This window comes from Scyliorhinus torazame, chromosome 5 (assembly GCF_047496885.1).
Source record: "Scyliorhinus torazame isolate Kashiwa2021f chromosome 5, sScyTor2.1, whole genome shotgun sequence".
NCBI classification, from domain to species: domain Eukaryota; kingdom Metazoa; phylum Chordata; class Chondrichthyes; order Carcharhiniformes; family Scyliorhinidae; genus Scyliorhinus; species Scyliorhinus torazame.
In genome coordinates this window covers 136,768,275-136,786,410 of record NC_092711.1, presented here as the reverse complement: position 1 = coordinate 136,786,410, position 18,136 = coordinate 136,768,275, and the positions used below count along the sequence as shown (strand labels likewise).

The window sequence follows — 18,136 nt, the reverse complement described above, 5'->3', positions numbered from 1 at the left end:
GTCAAGGAGAATATTGAGATTCAGGCTACTAGACTAGAAGGGCTTGAGGTTCATAACGAGGAGGTGTGAGCAATTCTGGAAAGTGTGAAAATAGATAAGTCCTCTGGGCCGGATGGGATTTATCCTAGGATTCTCTGGGAAGCTAGGGAGGAGATTGCTGAGCCTTTGGCTTTGATCTTTAAGTCATCTTTGTCTACAGGAATAGTGCCAGAAGACTGGAGGATAGCAAATGTTGTCCCCTTGTTCAAGAAGGGGAGTAGAGACAACCCCGGTAACTACAGACCAGTGAGCCTTACTTCTGTTGTGGGCAAAATCTTGGATCGGTTTATAAGAGATAGGATGCATAATCATCTGGAAAGGAATAATTTGATTAGAGATAGCCTAAACGGTTATGTGAAGGGTAGGTCGTGCCTCACAAACCTTATTGAGTTCTTTGAGAAGGTGACCGAACAGGTGGATGAAGGTAAAGCAGTTGATGTGGTGTATATGGATTTCAGTAAAGCGTTTGATAAGGTTCCCCACGGTAGGCTACTGCAGAAAATACGAAGGCATGGGATTCAGGGTGATTTAGCAGTTTGGGTCAGAAATTGGCTAGCTGGAAGAAGACAAAGGGCGGTGGTTGATGGGAAATGTTCAGACTGGAGTCCGATTACCAGTGGTGTACCACAAGGATCTGTTTGGGGCCACTGCTGTTTGTCATTTTTATAAATGACCTGGAGGAGGGCGTAGAAGGATGGGTGAGTAAATTTGCAGATGACACTAAAGTCGGTGGAGTTGTGGACAGTGCGGAAGGATGTTACAACTTACAGAGGGACATAGATAAGCTGCAGAGCTGGGCTGAGAGGTGGCAAATGGAGTTTAATGCAGAAAAGTGTGAGGTGATTCATTTTGGAAGGAATAACAGGAAGACAGAGTACTGGGCTAATGGGAAGATTCTTGGTAGTGTGGATGAGCAGAGATCTCGGTATCCATGTACATAGATCCCTGAAAGTTGCCACCCAGGTTGAGAGGGTTGTTAAGAAGGTGTACGGTGTGTTAGCTTATATTGGTAGAGGGATTGAGTTTCGGAGCCATGAGGTCATGTTGCAGCTGTACAAAACCCTGGTGCGGCCGCATTTGGAGTATTGCATGCAGTTCTGGTCACCGCATTATAGGAAGGATGTGGAAGCATTGGAAAGGGTGCAGAGGAGATTTACCAGAATGTTGCCTGGTATGGAGGGAAGATCTTATGAAGGAAGGCTGAGGGACCTGAGGCTGTTTTCGTTAGAGAGAAGAAGGTTAAGAGGTGACTTAATTGAGGCATACAAGATGATCAGAGGATTAGATAGGGTGGACAGTGAGAGCCTTTTTCCTCGGATGGTGATGTCTAGCACAAGGGGACATAGCTTTAAATTGAGGGGAGATAGATATAGGACAGATGTCAGAGGTAGGTTCTTTACTCAGAGAGTAGTAAGGGCGTGGAATGCCCTGCCTGCAACAGCAGTGGACTCGCCAACACTAAGGGCATCAAATGGTCATTGGCTAGACATATGGACAATAAGGGAATAGTGTAGATGGGCTTTAGAGTGGTTTCACAGGTCGGCGCAACATCGAGGGCCGAAGGGCCTGTACTGCGCTGTAATGTTCTATGTTCTATGTAAATACCTAGAATATAATGTATCATCACAGTGATTGGAAAGGTAAATGGCCTTTATCGCAGTGTATAAATGTACGGAGGCCTTGTGAGCACATCGGTGAGACTGCATCCGCATACTGTGCATACTTTTGTTTCCCATTTCCATCAGGCATGAGACAGAAAAAAGAACTTCTAAATCCTTCATCGCCACCTTTAATGTAACATTTGGCGAGGGGAGGGGGGCGGGGGAGTAGAGTATAAAAGTTAGGGAAGTCTGGCTACAACCGCACGGAGAATCAAATTTCTTATCCCGGCCCCTCCCTTTCCTTCTCAGCCCTCCCAAGCGGCACGGTAGCACAGCGGTTAGCACTGTTGCTTCACAGCTCCAGGTTCGATTCCCGGCTTGGGTCACTGTCTGTGCAGAGTTTTGCACGTTCTCCCCGTGTCTGCGTGGGTTTCCTCCGGGTGCTCCGGTTTCCCTCCCAGTCTCGAAAGACGTGCTGTTGGGTGAATTGAAATGAAAAATGAAATGAAAGTCGCTTATTGTCACGAGTAGGCTTCAAATGAAGTTACTGTGAAAAGCCCCCGGTCGCCACATTCCGGCGCCTGTTCGGGGAGGCTGTTACGGGAATTGAACCGTGCTGCTGGCCTGCCTTGGTCTGCTTTCAAAGCCAGCGATTTAGCCCTGTGCTAAACCAGCCCCTGGACATTATGAATTCTCCCTCTGTGCATCCGAACAGGCGCCGGAATGTGGCAACTGGGGGAGTTTCACAGTAACCTCATTTTTAAAAAAAGTTAGAGTACCCAATTAATTTTTTCAAATTAAGGGGCAATTTAGCGTGGCCAATCCACCTACCTTGCACATATTTGGGTTGTGGGGGTGAGACTGTTGCTAACTTTTGGTTGGTTCAATTGGCTGTTTTATAACCTTTGCTTGAGAGCCGCCAGGTATCTTTATGATACCGCCACGAGGTTCAAGTTCAAGTAATGATCAATAACTCAATACACCAATTAGTAAGATTCAAATCAATACACATTTATTATACACAGTAAATCACTACTCATGCATAAACTCTACTTTCTAGGCTATTTCTATAACTAACAGGCCTATACTTAGCTTCGGACTGGCCCACCAGGTCAGGGGAACAAATGGCCTTTCGTTCGGGTTCTGAGTCTGCGGGATTCAAAAGCTGGTATGGACTGGTAGCTAGGAGCGCCGATCTCGTAGCGAGCGTTGACTTGAGACTTACGTTCTTGGAGGCCGCCGGACAGGTCACTGTCAAGGGTTGCTCCGCATTGCTGAGTGACACTGTCAAGAAGGGCGATTTGAACTTGGGGGCTTTACATTATAGTCCCCAGGGGCTTCTCGCCTTTTGGGGCGGACCCCGTACCTGGTTTCAAGTGATTGGACTTTGTTCCAATCGTTTGGTTCGATTTCTCCAATACTGGAGCGGTTCCCTGATCGTTGGGCGGTCTTTAAGTGTCCGTTACCCTCTTTTGTGTTGGCTCCTGCTGGCGCCGAGGAGTCTGGCTTGGCTTTGTTTACCTTAAATGTTTCGATTGTTCCCAGGGATCGCTCATTCCTCTGTAGATGGCTGCTACATTACTATGCAGATGGTTGCTTGTATCGATGCTGTCTGTGTTTTTTGCAGAGTCTAATACACAGTAAACTTGCACCTGCTAGTTTTTGCCTGTGTTGGCTGAATTTCCCTTCAGCCTTTGCTGTTCTCCATTTTAAGTTGGGAAGTGGCCAACTCAGGTGGCTACAAGACCCACGCAATCACAGGGAGAATGTGCAAACTCCACACGGACAGTGACCCAGGACAAAAGAACGAACCTGGGACCTAGGCGCCTTGTGGCAGCAGCGCTAACCACTGTGTCACCGTGCTGCCCTCCACAGTAACTTCATTTCAGTGTTAATGTAAGCCTACTTGTGACACTAATAAAGATTATTACTAAATTAATTTACCCCTCAATTCTCCATTTGAAAGCCACGATTGAATCGTGGCCGGTAAGCTTAACTTCGGTTGTAGGGAAAATGCTGGAATCTATCATTAAGGAGGAAATAGCGGGGCACCTGGAGGGAAATTGTCTCATTGGCAGACGCAGCATGGGTTCACAAACGGTAGGTCGTGTCTGACTAATTTGGTAGAATTTTTTGAGAACATTAACAGTGCAGTAGATAATGGGGAGCCAATGGATGTGGTATATCTGGATTTCCAGAAAGCTTTTGACAAGGTGCCACACAAAAGGTTGCTGCATAAACTAAAGATGCATGGCATTGAGGGTAAAGTGGTAGCATGGGTAGAGGATTGGTTAACTAACAGAAAGCAGAGAGTGGGGATAAATGGGTGTTTCACTGGTTGGCAACCTGTAACTAGTGGGGTCCCTCAAGGATCAGTGTTGGGCCCGCAGTTGTTCACAATTTACATAGCCGATTTGGAGTTGGGGACCAAGTGCAATGTGTCAAAGTTTGCAGACGACACTAAGATGAGTGGTAAAGCAAAAAGTACAGAGGATACCGGAAGTCTGCAGAAGGATTTGGATAGGTTAGGTGAATGGGCAGATGGAATTCAATGTTGCCAAGTGTGAGGCTATCCATTTTGGGAGGAATAATAGCAGAATGGATTATTATTTAAACGGTAAGATGTTAAAACATGCTGCTGTGCAGAGGGACCTGGGTGTGCTGGTGCACGAGTCGCAAAAAGTTGGTGTGCAGGTGCAACAGGTGATTAAGAAGGCTAATCGAGTTTTGTCTTTCATTGCTAGAGGGATGGAGTTCAAGACTAGGGAGGTTATGCTGCAATTGTATAGGGTGTTGGTGAGGCCGCATCTGGAGTATTGTGTTCAGTTTTGGTCTCCTTACCTGAGAAAGGACATATTGGCACTGGAGGGAGTGCAGAGGAGATTCACTAGGTTGATCCCAGAGTTGAGGGGATTAGATTATGACGAGAGGTTGAGTAGACTGGGACTGTACTCATTGGAGTTTAGAAGGATGCGGGGGGATCTTATTGAGCCAGAAAAATTATGACGGGAATAGATAGGATAGATGCGGGCAGGTTGTTTCCACTGGTCGGGGAAAGCAGAACTAGGGGGCATAGCCTCAAAATAAGGGGCGGTAGATTTAGGACAGAGTGTAGGAGGAACTTCTTCACCCAAAGGGTTGTGAATCTCTGGAATTCCTTGCCCAGTTAAGCAGTTGAGGCTCCTTCTTTAAACGTTTTTAAGAAAAAGATAGATGCCTTTCTAAAGAATAAAGGGATTCGGGGATATGGTGTACGGGCCGGAAAGTGGAGCTGAGTCCACAAAGATCAGCCATGATCTCATTGAATGGCGGAGCAGGCTCGAGGGGCCAGATGGCCTACTCCTGTTCCTCGTTCTTATGTTCTACTGGGCCGGCGGAAAGTCGATGCAGATCCGAACCACTCGCTGCTCTTATAGTCGCAGTATGAATTTGGCTGGTCCAGTTCAGTTTCTGGTCAATGGTAACCCCCAAGATGTTCACACTGAGATATTCAGGGTTGGTAAATGCCACTAAATGTCAAGGGATGATGGTGAGATTCTCCCTTGTTGGAGATGGTCATTGCCTGGCAGTTGTGTGGTACGATTGTTACTTGCCACTCGTCAGCCCCAAGCTTGGATATTGTCCCGGTCTTGCTACATTTCGACATGGACTGCTTCAGTGTCTGAGGAATCCACAGAGCGCACCCAGTGGGCCGATCCTGCCAACCGTGGGTGGAGCCTGCCAATACATCACCACCATCCCCTAGTGGACGAAGCCTGCCAACATGTCACCAACATCCCACAGAGGACTGAGCCTGCCAATCACGTCACCGTAACTCTACCAGAGAGCTGAGCATGGCACCACATCACCACCCAGATAGCGGAGCCTGCCAACTACGTCACCACACCCCAAACAGAGCCTGCCAATACATCACCATCCAGGTGGCAGTGCCTGCCAACTGCAGAGCCACCCCTCAGAGGATGGAGCCTGCCAACATGTCGCCACCCAGAAGGTAGAACCTGCCAACTACGTCACATCCCCCCAGAAGACAGAGCCTGCCATCTACGTCACCATCTACCAGAGGACAGAGCCTGCCAACACCTCACCACCCAGATGGCAGAGACTTCTTTAGCTCCAACTCCATCTATAAGTTTGCTGATGACACGACCGTACTGGGTCGGATCTCGGTCAATGGCGAGTCAGAGTACAGGAGGGAAATAAGAGAACCTAGTGGAGTGGTGCAGCGACAACAATCTCTCTCCCAATGTCACCAAAACTAAAGAGCTGGTCATTGACTTCAGGAAGCGAAGCATGCACATCGCTGTCTGCATCAACGGGGCCGAGGTGGAGATGGTTCGCAGTTTCAAATTCCTAGGGGTACACATTTCCAAAAATCTGTCCTGGTCCACCCACGTCGACGCTACCAGCAAGAAAGCACAACAGCGCCTATACTTCCTCAGGAAACTAAGGAAATTCGGCATGTCCACATTAACCCTGACAAACATTTACAGATGCACCATAGAAAGCATCCTATCGGGCTGCATCACAGCCTGGTATGGCAACTGCTCGGCCCAAGACCGCAAGGAACTTCAGAGAGTCGTGAACACCGCCCAGTCCATCACACGAACCTGCCTCCCATCCATTGACTCCATCTACACCTCCCGCTGCCTGGGGAAAGCGGGCAGCATAATCAAAGATCCCTCCCACCCGGCTTACTACCTCTTCCAACTTCTTCCATCGGGCAGGAGACACAGAAGTCTGAGAACACGCACGAACAGACTCAAAAACAGCTTCTTCCCCACTGTTACCAGACTCCTAAACGACCCTCTTATGGACTGACCTCATTAACACACCTCTGTAAGGTTCATCTGATGCCGGTGTTATGTAGTTTAAAAAAAAAATTATATATTTATTCAAATTTTTCAACAAAGTTTCAACAAACCCCCCCCAACAAGAAAAAGAAACAAAAACACAACAAGCAGAAATTATGCATAGGACTTCCCCCAGATACAATAACCCCCCATAAAACAGTGGAAACACAAATAGGGAAACCCCCCACCTTAACCCAAACGCCCCCCCAAAAGAACCCCCCCCCCTCCCCAGGTTGCTGCTGCTGCTGACCTCCTCCTAGCGCTCCGCGAGATAGTCTAGGAACGGTTGCCACCGCCAGAAAAACCCCTGCACAGACCCTCACAAGGCAAACTTTATCCTCTCCAGCTTGATGAACCCTGCCATGTCATTGATCCAAGCTTCCACAGTGGGGGGCTTCGCATCTTTCCAAAGTAGCAAAATCCTCCGCCGGGCTACCAGGGACGCAAAGGCCAGAATACCGGCTCTTTCGCCTCCTGCACTCCCAGCGGTGTTATGTAGTTACATTGTGTATTTAGCGTTTGTTCTATGTTTTTTCATATGTAGAACGATTTGTCTGGATTGTTTGCGAACAACACTTTTCACTGTACCTCAGTAGACGTGACAATAAATCTAATCAACTCAAATTCAATTCAATTCAGAGCCTGCCAACTACCTCACCACCCAGTGGGCGGAGCCTGCCAACGACGTCACCACCCAGTGGGCAGAGCCTGCCAACCACGTCACCACCCAGTGGGCGGAGCCTGCCAACTACCTCACCACCCAGTGGGCGGAGCCTGCCAACTACCTCACCACCCAGTGGGCGGAGCCTGACAACTATGTCACCACCCAGTGGGCGGAGCCTGCCAACTACCTCACCACCCAGTGGGCAGAGCCTGCCAACCACATCACCACCCAGTGGGCGGAGCCTGCCAACTACCTCACCACCCAGTGGGCGGAGCCTGACAACTACCTCACCACCCAGGGGACGGAACCTGACAACCACATCACCACCCAGTGGGCAGAGCCTGACAACTACATCACCACCCAGTGGGCAGAGCCTGCCAACTACATCACCACCCAGTGGGCAGAGCCTGACAACTACATCACCACCCAGTGGGCAGAGCCTGCCAACTACCTCACCACCCAGTGGGCAGAGCCTGCCAACCACATCACCACCCAGTGGGCAGAGCCTGCCAACTACATCACCACCCAGTGGGCAGAGCCTGACAACTACATCACCACCCAGTGGGCAGAGCCTGCCAACTACCTCACCACCCAGTGGGCAGAGCCTGCCAACCACATCACCACCCAGTGGGCAGAGCCTGCCAACTACGTCACCACCCAGTGGGCAGAGCCTGCCAACCACGTCACCACCCAGTGGGCGGAGCCTGCCAACTACCTCACCACCCAGTGGGCGGAGCCTGCCAACTACCTCACCACCCAGTGGGCGGAGCCTGACAACTATGTCACCACCCAGTGGGCGGAGCCTGCCAACTACCTCACCACCCAGTGGGCAGAGCCTGCCAACTACCTCACCACCCAGTGGGCGGAGCCTGCCAACTACCTCACCACCCAGTGGGCGGAGCCTGACAACTACGTCACCACCCAGTGGGCGGAGCCTGCCAACTACGTCACCACCCAGGGGACGGAACCTGCCAACTACGTCACCACCCAGGGGACGGAACCTGCCAACCACATCACCACCCAGTGGGCAGAGCCTGACAACCACATCACCACCCAGTGGGCGGAGCCTGACAACCACATCACCACCCAGTGGGCGGAGCCTGCCAACTACATCACCACCAAGTGGGCCGAGCCTGCCAAACATGTCACCACCCAGTGGGCAGAGCCTAACTACGTCACTCAGTGGGTGGAGCCTAACACGTAACCACCCAGTGGGCGGAGCCTGCTAACTACGTCACTACCCAGTGGGCGGAGCCCGCCAACATGGCACCACACCGTCTCCAGGAAGTGACGGCACCAGACGACCGGAAGTCCTGCCGCCATTGCCGGACCCTGTCAACATTTCGATTTTTAAATGAGGCTTTCACTTTTTTGACCAATAGGGAAATGACATCTTCGACAGGCCAACGGGGTAAATACAATTTGAACCCCCGTCAGCCCCCAGCTGGGGAGGGGAAGTACCCCTCCGGGCGTGAGCGTCCCGTGCAGCGCCTGTTACTTGCACCTGTACTTCCGGTCGAATCGTGACCTTTCCCCCTCACGCCTCCCAGCTGCACTTCCGGTGACGTGTTGACCTTCCACCCCCTCCGCACACGGATCACCACTTCCGGTGCTGGTGTTGCTAGGTTTCAAGATGGCGGTGGGTGGGGGGTCGCTCTCTTTGCTCCCCGGCTCCCTCCTCCTCCTGCTGCTGCTGGGTCCGGGCTGTGCCCGGGGCGGCGGCGGCCGCTACCAGGCCGGCGAGCCGGTCACCCTGTACGTCAACAAGGTGGGCCCCTACCACAACCCGCAGGAGACCTACCACTACTACCGCCTGCCCGTCTGCCGGCCCCACACCGTCCGCCACAAGAGCCTCAGCCTCGGCGAGGTGCTGGACGGCGACCGCATGGCCGAGAGCCTCTACCAGCTGTCCTTCCGCCGCAACCAGAGCAAGAAGGTGCTGTGCGATATCAAACTGGACCCGCAGCAGGTGAGCGGGACGTGTGGGAGGAGGGAGGGGGGGGGGGTGAGGAGGAGGGGGGGGTGAGGAGGAGGGGGGGGTGAGGAGGAGGGGAGGGTGAGGAGGAGGGGAGGGTGAGGAGGAGGGGGGGGTGAGGAGGAGGGGGGGGTGAGGAGGAGGGAGGGAGGGGGGATGAGGAGGAGGGAGGGGGGGGAGTGAGGAGGAGGGAGGGAGGAGGAGGGGGATGAGGGGAGGCCCTGAGGGAGAGGGTGACAGAGGAGGAATGACGGTGAGGAGGAGGGAGGACAAGTAAGGGAGGGGGTGAAGGGGAGGGGGTATGAGTAGAGGAGGGTGCAATGAGGGTAAGGGGGAGGGAGGGATGTGTAGAACAGGGTAGTGGAAGAGATGGGGCAGGGGCGTAAGGGGTGCAGATGCGGAGGGCTGGAAATGAGGATGGAGGAGTAGGAGGGAGCGAGTTTAGGACAGAAAGGGTTGGTTGGGGGGGAGACGGAAGAATTTGGGGAAGGGTTTGGATGGGGAATGATCAGGAAGGAGGTAGGAGAGCAGAGAGGGAGCATGAGGGGAGATGGGTGGGAAGGAGATGTCCAAGAAACGGCGAATGGGACATGGGTGTCGTGGAGGGAGTCCCATGTAAAGGCGGTGAGTGTTTGGGAGAAAGGGAGGTGGGTGGGGTGCGAGGCGGGGAGAGAGAAACAGGACTGTTGGAAAGCAGTTGGGAGGCAGTGGAGATGAAATGGGGACGGAGGATGGGTGAGAGAGTGGGGGGGGGGGGGAATTGTTGGAGAGTGGATTGACAGCAGGTGGGAGAGGTTGGGCAGAGTGGAGAGCGATGGGAGGGGTTGTCCTACAGACACCTTAATAATTATGGAATAATGGACTGGGACCACACGAGTGACAGCAAAGTTGAAATGGCAAAGGGTGGACAGCCAGTCCCAGGCCATTACTGTGGGGGCTTTTTGTCACATCAACTCCCCCTACCCTCTTGCCTCCCAAACCTTAAGTGCATGATTCTACCGCCAACGAATGGGAATAGGGGGGGGGGGGGGGGGGGGGATTGTCCGCCTTAACAAAACTCACTATAGCCTTGCAAAGAGGAGCCAGTAAACGTGATGTACTTAGATTTCAAAAAGGCTTTTGAAAAGGGGCTGTGCGAAGGGTTAATGGACGCAACAAGGGCAAATGGAGTTGGGTTGTAATACATCAGCACAGGTGGAGGATTGGCTATTAGATAGAAAGCAGAGAGTGGGCATGAACAGGGCATCAGTGATCGTGTCTAAAGCTGTTTGCAACCTATGTTAATGACTTTCCAACGGAGAGGAGGGCGTAATGTATCTAAGCTTTCTGGGGATATCAAGCGAAGTGGAAGCTGTGTGGAGGACACAGATAGGAAGGTAAGCTGTGTGGAGGCACTGATGGGTGGGAAGGTAAGCTGTGTGGGGGACACTGATAGGTGGGAAGGTAAGCTGTGTGGAGGGCACAGATAGATGGGAAGATAAACTGTGGACGACACAGGTGGGATGGTAAGGTCTGTGGAAGACACATAGGTGGGATGGTAAGCTGTGGGAAGGGTACACGGGTGTGAATGGAAGCTCTGGAGGACAAAGGTCTGAAGGTAAGCTGTGTGGAGAACACATAGTTGGGAAGGTAAGCTGCATGGAGTCTACTGATAGGTGGGAAGGTAAGCTGTGTGGAGGATAAAGAGAGGTGTGAAGGTAAGCTGTGTGGAGGGGACAGAGATAGGTGGGAAGGTAAGCTGTGTGGAGGGGACACCTAGGTGGGAAGGTAAGCTGTGTGGGGGACACAGGTGGGGTGATAAACTGTGCGGAGGACACAAGCTGCAATGCGATATAGACATGTTAGGCTAGTGGGCAACAAGATGGCAGGTGGAGTATAATCTAGGGAATCGTGAAGTTACTCCCTTCAGGCATAAGAATAAAAAAGCTGAATATTTTTTCGAAGATGTGAAGCTTTAAAGTGTTGGTGTTCAAAGGTGAGCTGGAATGAGGAACGCAGAAAGCTAGCAAGCAGATGCAGCAAGTGGTTAGGACGGAGCATGGCAGGTTGGCCTTGACTGCTGGGGGATCAGAATACAGGAATGAAAGACGTCTTGCTACAGGGGGCAGGGTTTTGGTGAGAGCACATCCCGAGCACCGTGTACAGTTCTGGTCTCCGTATTTAAGAAAGGATAGACTTGCGTAGGAAGCGGTAGGTCCACCAGATGGACCCTGAGATGAGGGGATCTGTCCTGTGGCGAGGGGCTGAGTAAATCAGGGCCTCTATTCTCGCTGGGGTTTCGAAGAACGAGAGACAATCTCGTGGGAATCTAGAAGATTCTGAAGGGGGTTTGATCGGGGGGACGCTGAGAGATTGTTTCTTCTGGTCTGGGACTCGACAACACAATTTTGGAAGGAGTAACAGGAATAGAGTGCTGGGCTAATGGTAAGATTCTTGGTAGTGTGGATGAGCAGAGAGATCTCGGTGTCCATGTACATAGATCCCTGAAAGTTGCCACCCAGGTTGAGAGGGTTGTTAAGAAGGTGTACGATGTGTTAGCTTATATTGGTAGAGGGATTGAGTTTCGGAGCCATGAGGTCATGTTGCAGCTGTACAAAACCCTGGTGCGGCCGCATTTGGAGTATTGCATGCAGTTCTGGTCACCGCATTATAGGAAGGATGTGGAAGCATTGGAAAGGGTACAGAGGAGATTTACCAGAACATTGCCTGGTATGGAGGGAAGATCTTATGAGGGAAGGCTGAGGGACTTGAGGCTGTTTTTGTTAGAGAGAAGAAGGTTAAGAGATGACTTAATTGAGGCATACAAGATGATCAGAGGATTAGATAGGGTGGACAGTGAGAGCCTTTTTCCTCGGATGGTGATGTCTAGCACAAGGGGACATAGCTTTAAATTGAGGGGAGATAGATATAGGACAGATGTCAGAGGTAGGTTCTTTACTCAGAGAGTAGTAAGGGCGTGGAATTCCCTGCCTGCAACAGTAGTGGACTCGCCAACACTAAGGGTATTCAAATGGTCATTGGATAGACATATGGACAATAAGGGAATAGTGTAGATGGGCTTTAGATTGGTTTCACAGGTCGGCACAACATCGAGGGCTGAAGGGCCTGTACTGCGCTGTAATGTTCTATTCTAACACAGGGACGGGGGAGTGGAGGGAAGCACAGTCTCGTGGTGAGGAGGCGGGAATTTTGGGACTGAGCAGACGGGAAATTTCTTCACTCTAAGGAGGTTGTGGATCTGTGGAATTCAACCCCCCTACTCGTCCAAAAGCGGAGTTGTGGGCGCTCCATCGTTGAACAGATTTAAGGCAAAACTCCAGGATTTGTTCCCCAGTGGGCGAGGGGAGGAATAGGGATACATACATAGAACATACAGTGCAGAAGGAGGCCATTCGGCCCATCGAGTCTACACCGACCCACTTAAGCCCTCACTTTCACTCGATCCCAGTAACCCCTCCTAACCTTGTTTGATCATTAAGGACAATTTATCATGGCCAATCTACCTAACCTGCACGTCTTTGGACTGTGGGAGGAAACCGGAGCACCCGGAGGAAACCCACGCAGACACGGGGAGAACGTGCAGACTCCGCACAGACAGTGACCCAACGGGGAATCGAACTGGGACCCTGGAGCTGTGAAGCCACTGTTCTAAACACTTGTGCTACTGTGCTGTCCTTAAAGATCTGAAATGTCAGCGTCTGAACCGTCTCACGCACTGCTTCCCACAATAACTGCCAGGCCTCGTTAATCGGGGATTTGTGAGTCTGCATCCGGAGTACTTTGTAGACCTTTGGTCCCCTTACTTGAGAGGAGTGGGGGGCATGCCGTAATGAAGGGTGTTTGTCCGATGAGGAAAGGTTGAGCCGGTCGGGCCCATTGGAATTTAGAAAGAACCAGAGGAGATCTTATTGAAACGGATCAGGTTCTGGGGCGGGGGGGGGGGGGGGGGTTGTTGACAGGGTGCATGCTGGGAGGATGAGTTTCCCCCTCGTGGGGGTTGGGGGGGGGATCTAAAACTTGGGGGGTAGGGGCACATAAAAATGATGGTCTCTCCTATAGATGATGGGGATGAGGAGGAATTTCTTCTCTGAGGGAGGTCAGTCTGTGGAATCCTCTCCCCCAGAGAAGCAGCGGAGGCTGCGGGTCACTGAATATATTCAAGGCCCGAGTTAGAGGGAGTTCTGATCGACGAGGGGGTCGGGGGTTATGATGAGGAAAGGCAGCAAAGTGGAGTTAAGCCCACAGTCAGATCAGCCGTTATCTGATGGAATGGGGGAGCAGGCTTGAGGAGCCGAATGGCCTCCTCATGAATCTCCGGTTCTTAACAGCCTTTTCCCTTCTGACTTCATCCCTTCCCGACTATCCAGATTGAGGAGCTGAAGGAGGCCATTGAAGAGCTGTACTACTTTGAGTTTGTGCTGGACGACATCCCGATCCGGGGCTTTGTGGGCTACCTGGAGGAGAGTGGCTTCCTGCCGCACACCCACAAGATCGGCCTGTGGACCCACCTGGACTTCCACGTGGAGTTCAACGGCGACCGCATCATCCACGCCAACGTCAGCGTGCGCGACGTCAAGCCCTTCAGCCTGGACGAGCTGCGGGCACCTTCCAGCATGGCGCACACCTACGGTGTCTACTGGCACGAGACCGGCTTCCCGTACGAGCGGCGGGGCGAGCGCCTGCGCGACTCCAGCTTCTTCCCCCGCACCCTGGAGATCCACTGGCTGTCCATCATCAACTCCATGGTGCTGGTCTTCCTGCTGACGGGCTTCGTGGTCATCATCCTCATGCGGGTGCTGCGCAACGACTTCGCCCGCTACAACCTGGAGGAGGAGGCGGCAGCTGCCGACGACTTCGACCAGGCCGATAACGGCTGGAAGATCATCCACACCGATGTCTTCCGCTTCCCGCCGCACAAGAGCCTCCTCTGTGCTGCCCTGGGAGTCGGCGCCCAGTTCCTGGCCCTGGGCACAGGTGAGCCGCGTGCCGCAAGAGGAGCAGACGCTTCCACACCCCCTTCACCACCACTTCCTTTCTCCCCACCCCACCACTTACTCAGGCCAGTTCCGGAATGATAAACTGCACGGGGAGGGGGGTAACAGATTAACTGACTGCGTACCTTGAGCACATGTAAAGAGAGAACACTGGGAAAGTTGGTAGGTAAGCGGCAGAGAATGCTGTGTCCTCTAAATGAACTGTTGAGACAAAGCTTTTTGAGACTGGCATCATACTTTACCAACTTGCGATCCAATTAAAGCTTGTTGGGGAGAGGTTATTAAAAGGTGAGGGCGCGGAGTGATAATGTATCTCGAGCATTTATAAAGAGAGACCGCTGGGACACAGAGGTGATCGTGACCATGGCTGATTTGATAGTGGCCTCAATGTCCCTGCATGCCCCTCTACCAACCCGAGCCTTGAACATATTCAACGACCCGCAGCCTTCACTGCTCTGTGGGGACTAATGACCCTCAAGAGACGATATTGCTCCTCATTCAGCATGACACCAAACGCAAATCCTTTTCTTGAGACGGGTGGAGTGGCCTTTGTCCGTCAATTTGAAAACCAAACCCACCCAAACTGCACTTTTGTTGTTAAACTGCATTGCCCTGCAAATCTAGTTGTTCATCTGCATTGTTTACATCGCGGTTTTTGCGGGTACTATTACAGGTACCCTGTGTTTATTATTCAATCATACCTCTGACTTTTTTTCCCCTTTTAAAAATAAATTTAGAATACCCAATTCTTTTTTTCCAATTTAAGGGGCAATTTAGCGTGGCCAATCCACCTAGCCTGCACATCTTTGGGTTGTGGGGGTGAAACCCACGCAGACACGGGGAGAATGTGCAAACTCCACACGGACAGTGACCCAGGGTCGGGAATCGAACCCGGGTCCTCAGCGCCGCAGTCCCAGTGCTAACCACTGCGTCACTGTGCTGTCCTTCGTCTGACTATTTTAAGCAATTTTATTTACTCTGGATCATAGCTAGCCTTGGCTTAGACTATTGTAATAAGACCATAAGATATAGGAGCAGAATTAGGCCATTCGGCCCATCGGGTCTGCTCCGCCATTCGATCATGACTGATATGTTTATCATCTCCCATTCTCCTGCCTTCTCCCCATAACCCCTGATGCCCTTATTAATCAAGAGCCTCTATATCTCTGTCTTAAAAACACTCCGTGATTTGGCCTCCACTGCCTTCTGTGGCAGAGAGTTCCACAGATTCACCACCCTCTGGCTGAAGAAATTCCTCCTCACCTGTTTTAAAGGATCGTCCCTTTAGTCTGTGGCTGTGACTTAGCCGTGTTATTTTACCGTGCACTTCTAAGTACTCCGCAATCTCAGCCTTAATAATAGACCCCCAAAGTCTTACCAGTGACTGAAGTCAGTCTGACCGGCCTAGAATTCCCTGTCTTTTGTATCCCTCCGTTTTTGAACAGCAATGTTACATTGCCCATTTTCCAGTCCTCTGGGACCCTCCGTGACTCCAATGATTCCTGAAGGATTGCCACCAACGCCTCCACAATCTCCTCAGCTCTCTCCTTCAGAACCCCGGGGTGTAGTCCATCTGTTCCGGGTCATGTCACTTTTACGTGCGGCATCTGAAACTGGAATTGTCCGCAAATGCCCCAGGGGCACTCTGCTCGATAATGCTCGTCTGGAAGTAGTTTTATTTACAGAATGCAGCATTCTCTGCCACTCCACTGCCAGCTGCCCCAGCGGTGTCTCTTTACACATGCTCAAGATGCAAAATCATTCCCCCCCCCCCCCCCCCTCACCCTGATCCTCCACTTCGTCGACACAATCAACATGACGTTGACTTCAAACCCGCCCGCCTCGGCATCTCGTATATTTCACCCGTCCTAAAGCCCAATCTGATGCGCTTTTCGTTGTAAGAAAACCTAAAATCTGCCGGGAATGGGAAGGGACCCATTGTAGGAGAAGGAGACAGCCATTTGGCCCTGCCACCCTCTTCTGCCATTAAATTAGAACATGGCTGCTATGTTCATTGATGCTCAAAGCAGGACAGGTTGACTTGAAGGTGCCTAAGAAAACACATGGCTTCCTTTCTTTTGTTAGCCGAGGTACAGAATATTAGAGTAACTGCAGAAAAACAAATCAAGCTTAAACTTAAAGCTACAGCTCATGCTCAACGCACAGAAAGACAAATATAAATGACCTACAATTATAACTATTTCCCAACACTCCCTTTTACCCAGAATCAACGTTGGGGCTTTTCCCCGCTGTCTCCTCTTGGGTACCCACTACCTCTCCCAATCTAATTTCTTCACCGCCATCATCCCTCCTCTGCATAGATTTGGAGCTGAGCTGGAAAGAAAGACGCATTCCGTCAAAGCTTTCCCTTCGTCATCAGGACCAAGACATTACCAACAGTAAAGACTGGGTGGGAACAACAATTTTTACCTCATGAAGGGAGACTGGTTGACGAGTGGACTCTGATTGGCGGAGGCGTAACCGTGGAGAATGCACCGCGGGACAGTTAACTGCCCAGATTGGCCGCACGCCCCAGTGGAAGAGGCTGATCATATCAAACGGCGCCTCCGATTGGCGCCACTCAGCCTGCAAAGTACTGACCCCCCACCTCGCCAGCCAGTTTGCAAAACAAAAAACTTGTGTCCCGACGTAAGATGTGGTTCTGCAGTTGCCAGCACCAGCTAAACAACCTGATAGTGCTGGGAAACGCTGCACCGTGAAACCCTTTTACGGTGGCCCGTCAGACACGACTGTGACTGCTGGGAGCCCTTCACGCAGGGGGAGGGACAGACGGACGGGTGGGGGGGGGGGGTGTGCTGTCCTTTGCAGACAGAAGGAGCAGGCCCATGCATTGCGCCTTTTCCAATTTGAGCAATAGCTTGGGGGGGGGGGGGGGGGAGAGGGAGGCAGCCATTCCTGGGTTCTTTCCCCGTCGCAGCGGACGGCCATTCCCGGGTTCACCCCCCCCCCGCAGTCCCTTCACCAGTTAGCCAATCTGCCTGGATCGATTGGAACAAAAGCTTGGCAGTTAACTGTTCCATGCTGCATTCCCCATATCAACGCCTCGAAGTATCTGTGTGTGTGTGTGTGTATCTGGGAGACAGTAACATTATGTTACTGGACTAGTAACCCAGCAGCTTCGACTACGATGATCTAAAGAGATAAATCCCCAGCATGGCAACTGCGGGGGTGGGGCACTTAAATTTAATTATTTGAAGAAGAAAAAAATGAAACACCAGCTTGGGTGATGGAAGTGGAACTATTGTCGAAAACCGTCCATCTGGTTCCCCTGAAGCGATGGGGGAATATGCCATCCTTACCCGGTCTGGCCTACATGTGACTCTCGCCACGCACACAGCAATGTGGTTGACTCTTCATGGCCCCACCCCCTCTCTGGAATGGCCGAGCGAGCCACATTCACTCAGTTGGCCTTCAGAAGGTGGCTTGCCACTTCTCGAGGGTATTTGGGGATGGGTAATGAATGCCAGCTTTTCCAGCCACCCTCACAGCTCCCGAATTGGTGTTTAACAAAGAAAACTGCCCCCCTTCGATAAGCCGGCAGCTGCCTTCTCTCGCTCCTCTGTGCCTCCCTCACCACCTCGATTGCCTGTCTTGATCCCATTTCGTCTCCTCCGCTCCGCAGGCATCATCGTCATGGCGTTGCTGGGCATGTTCAACGTGCACCGGCACGGGGCCATCAACTCGGCGGCCATCTTGCTCTACGCCCTGACCTGCTGCGTCGCCGGTTACGTCTCCAGCAATTTCTACCGCAAGATCGGCGGCGAGCGGTGGGTGTGGAACATCGTCCTCGCCACCAGCCTCTTCTCTGGTAAGGGTAGTGCCGGGGAAGGTGGGGGGGGGGGGCGGGGCACTGTCAAAGAACACCAAGCTGCTTAGAACAATGACCCGCTTTCAGGTCACCTCCGACAGATTGATCAATCTCAACGGGCTCCACAGAAGCCCGAAACGCAATAATTTATAATGGAGGAAATGATGTGCGTCAGCTAACGCTC

General features: G+C 52.0%; 1 protein-coding gene across 1 annotated transcript; it reads left to right on the top strand.

The window, feature by feature from the left end:
* The first annotated feature begins 8,509 nt into the window (after positions 1-8,509).
* tm9sf1 (transmembrane 9 superfamily member 1) lies at positions 8,510-18,098 on the top strand. The gene is made up of 4 exons (XM_072501364.1): positions 8,510-9,123; positions 13,497-14,103; positions 17,767-17,952; positions 18,040-18,098. The coding sequence occupies exons 1-4, from the start codon at positions 8,788-8,790 to the stop codon at positions 18,096-18,098; spliced, it is 1,188 nt and encodes a 395-aa protein (XP_072357465.1). The 5' UTR covers positions 8,510-8,787.
* Positions 18,099-18,136: the final 38 nt, after the last annotated feature.

What these genes read in the sequence shown, in the direction of transcription:
- tm9sf1 (XM_072501364.1), top strand. Translation starts at nt 8,788, where the DNA reads ATGGCGGTGGGTGGGGGGTCGCTCTCTTTGCTCCCCGGCTCCCTCCTC. An exon ending in GTTCCTGGCCCTGGGCACAG is followed by an intron (nt 14,104 to 17,766) that starts GTGAGCCGCGTG and finishes TCCGCTCCGCAG; the next exon opens with GCATCATCGTCATGGCGTTG. An exon ending in CGCCACCAGCCTCTTCTCTG is followed by an intron (nt 17,953 to 18,039) that starts GTAAGGGTAGTG and finishes ACCCGCTTTCAG; the next exon opens with GTCACCTCCGACAGATTGAT.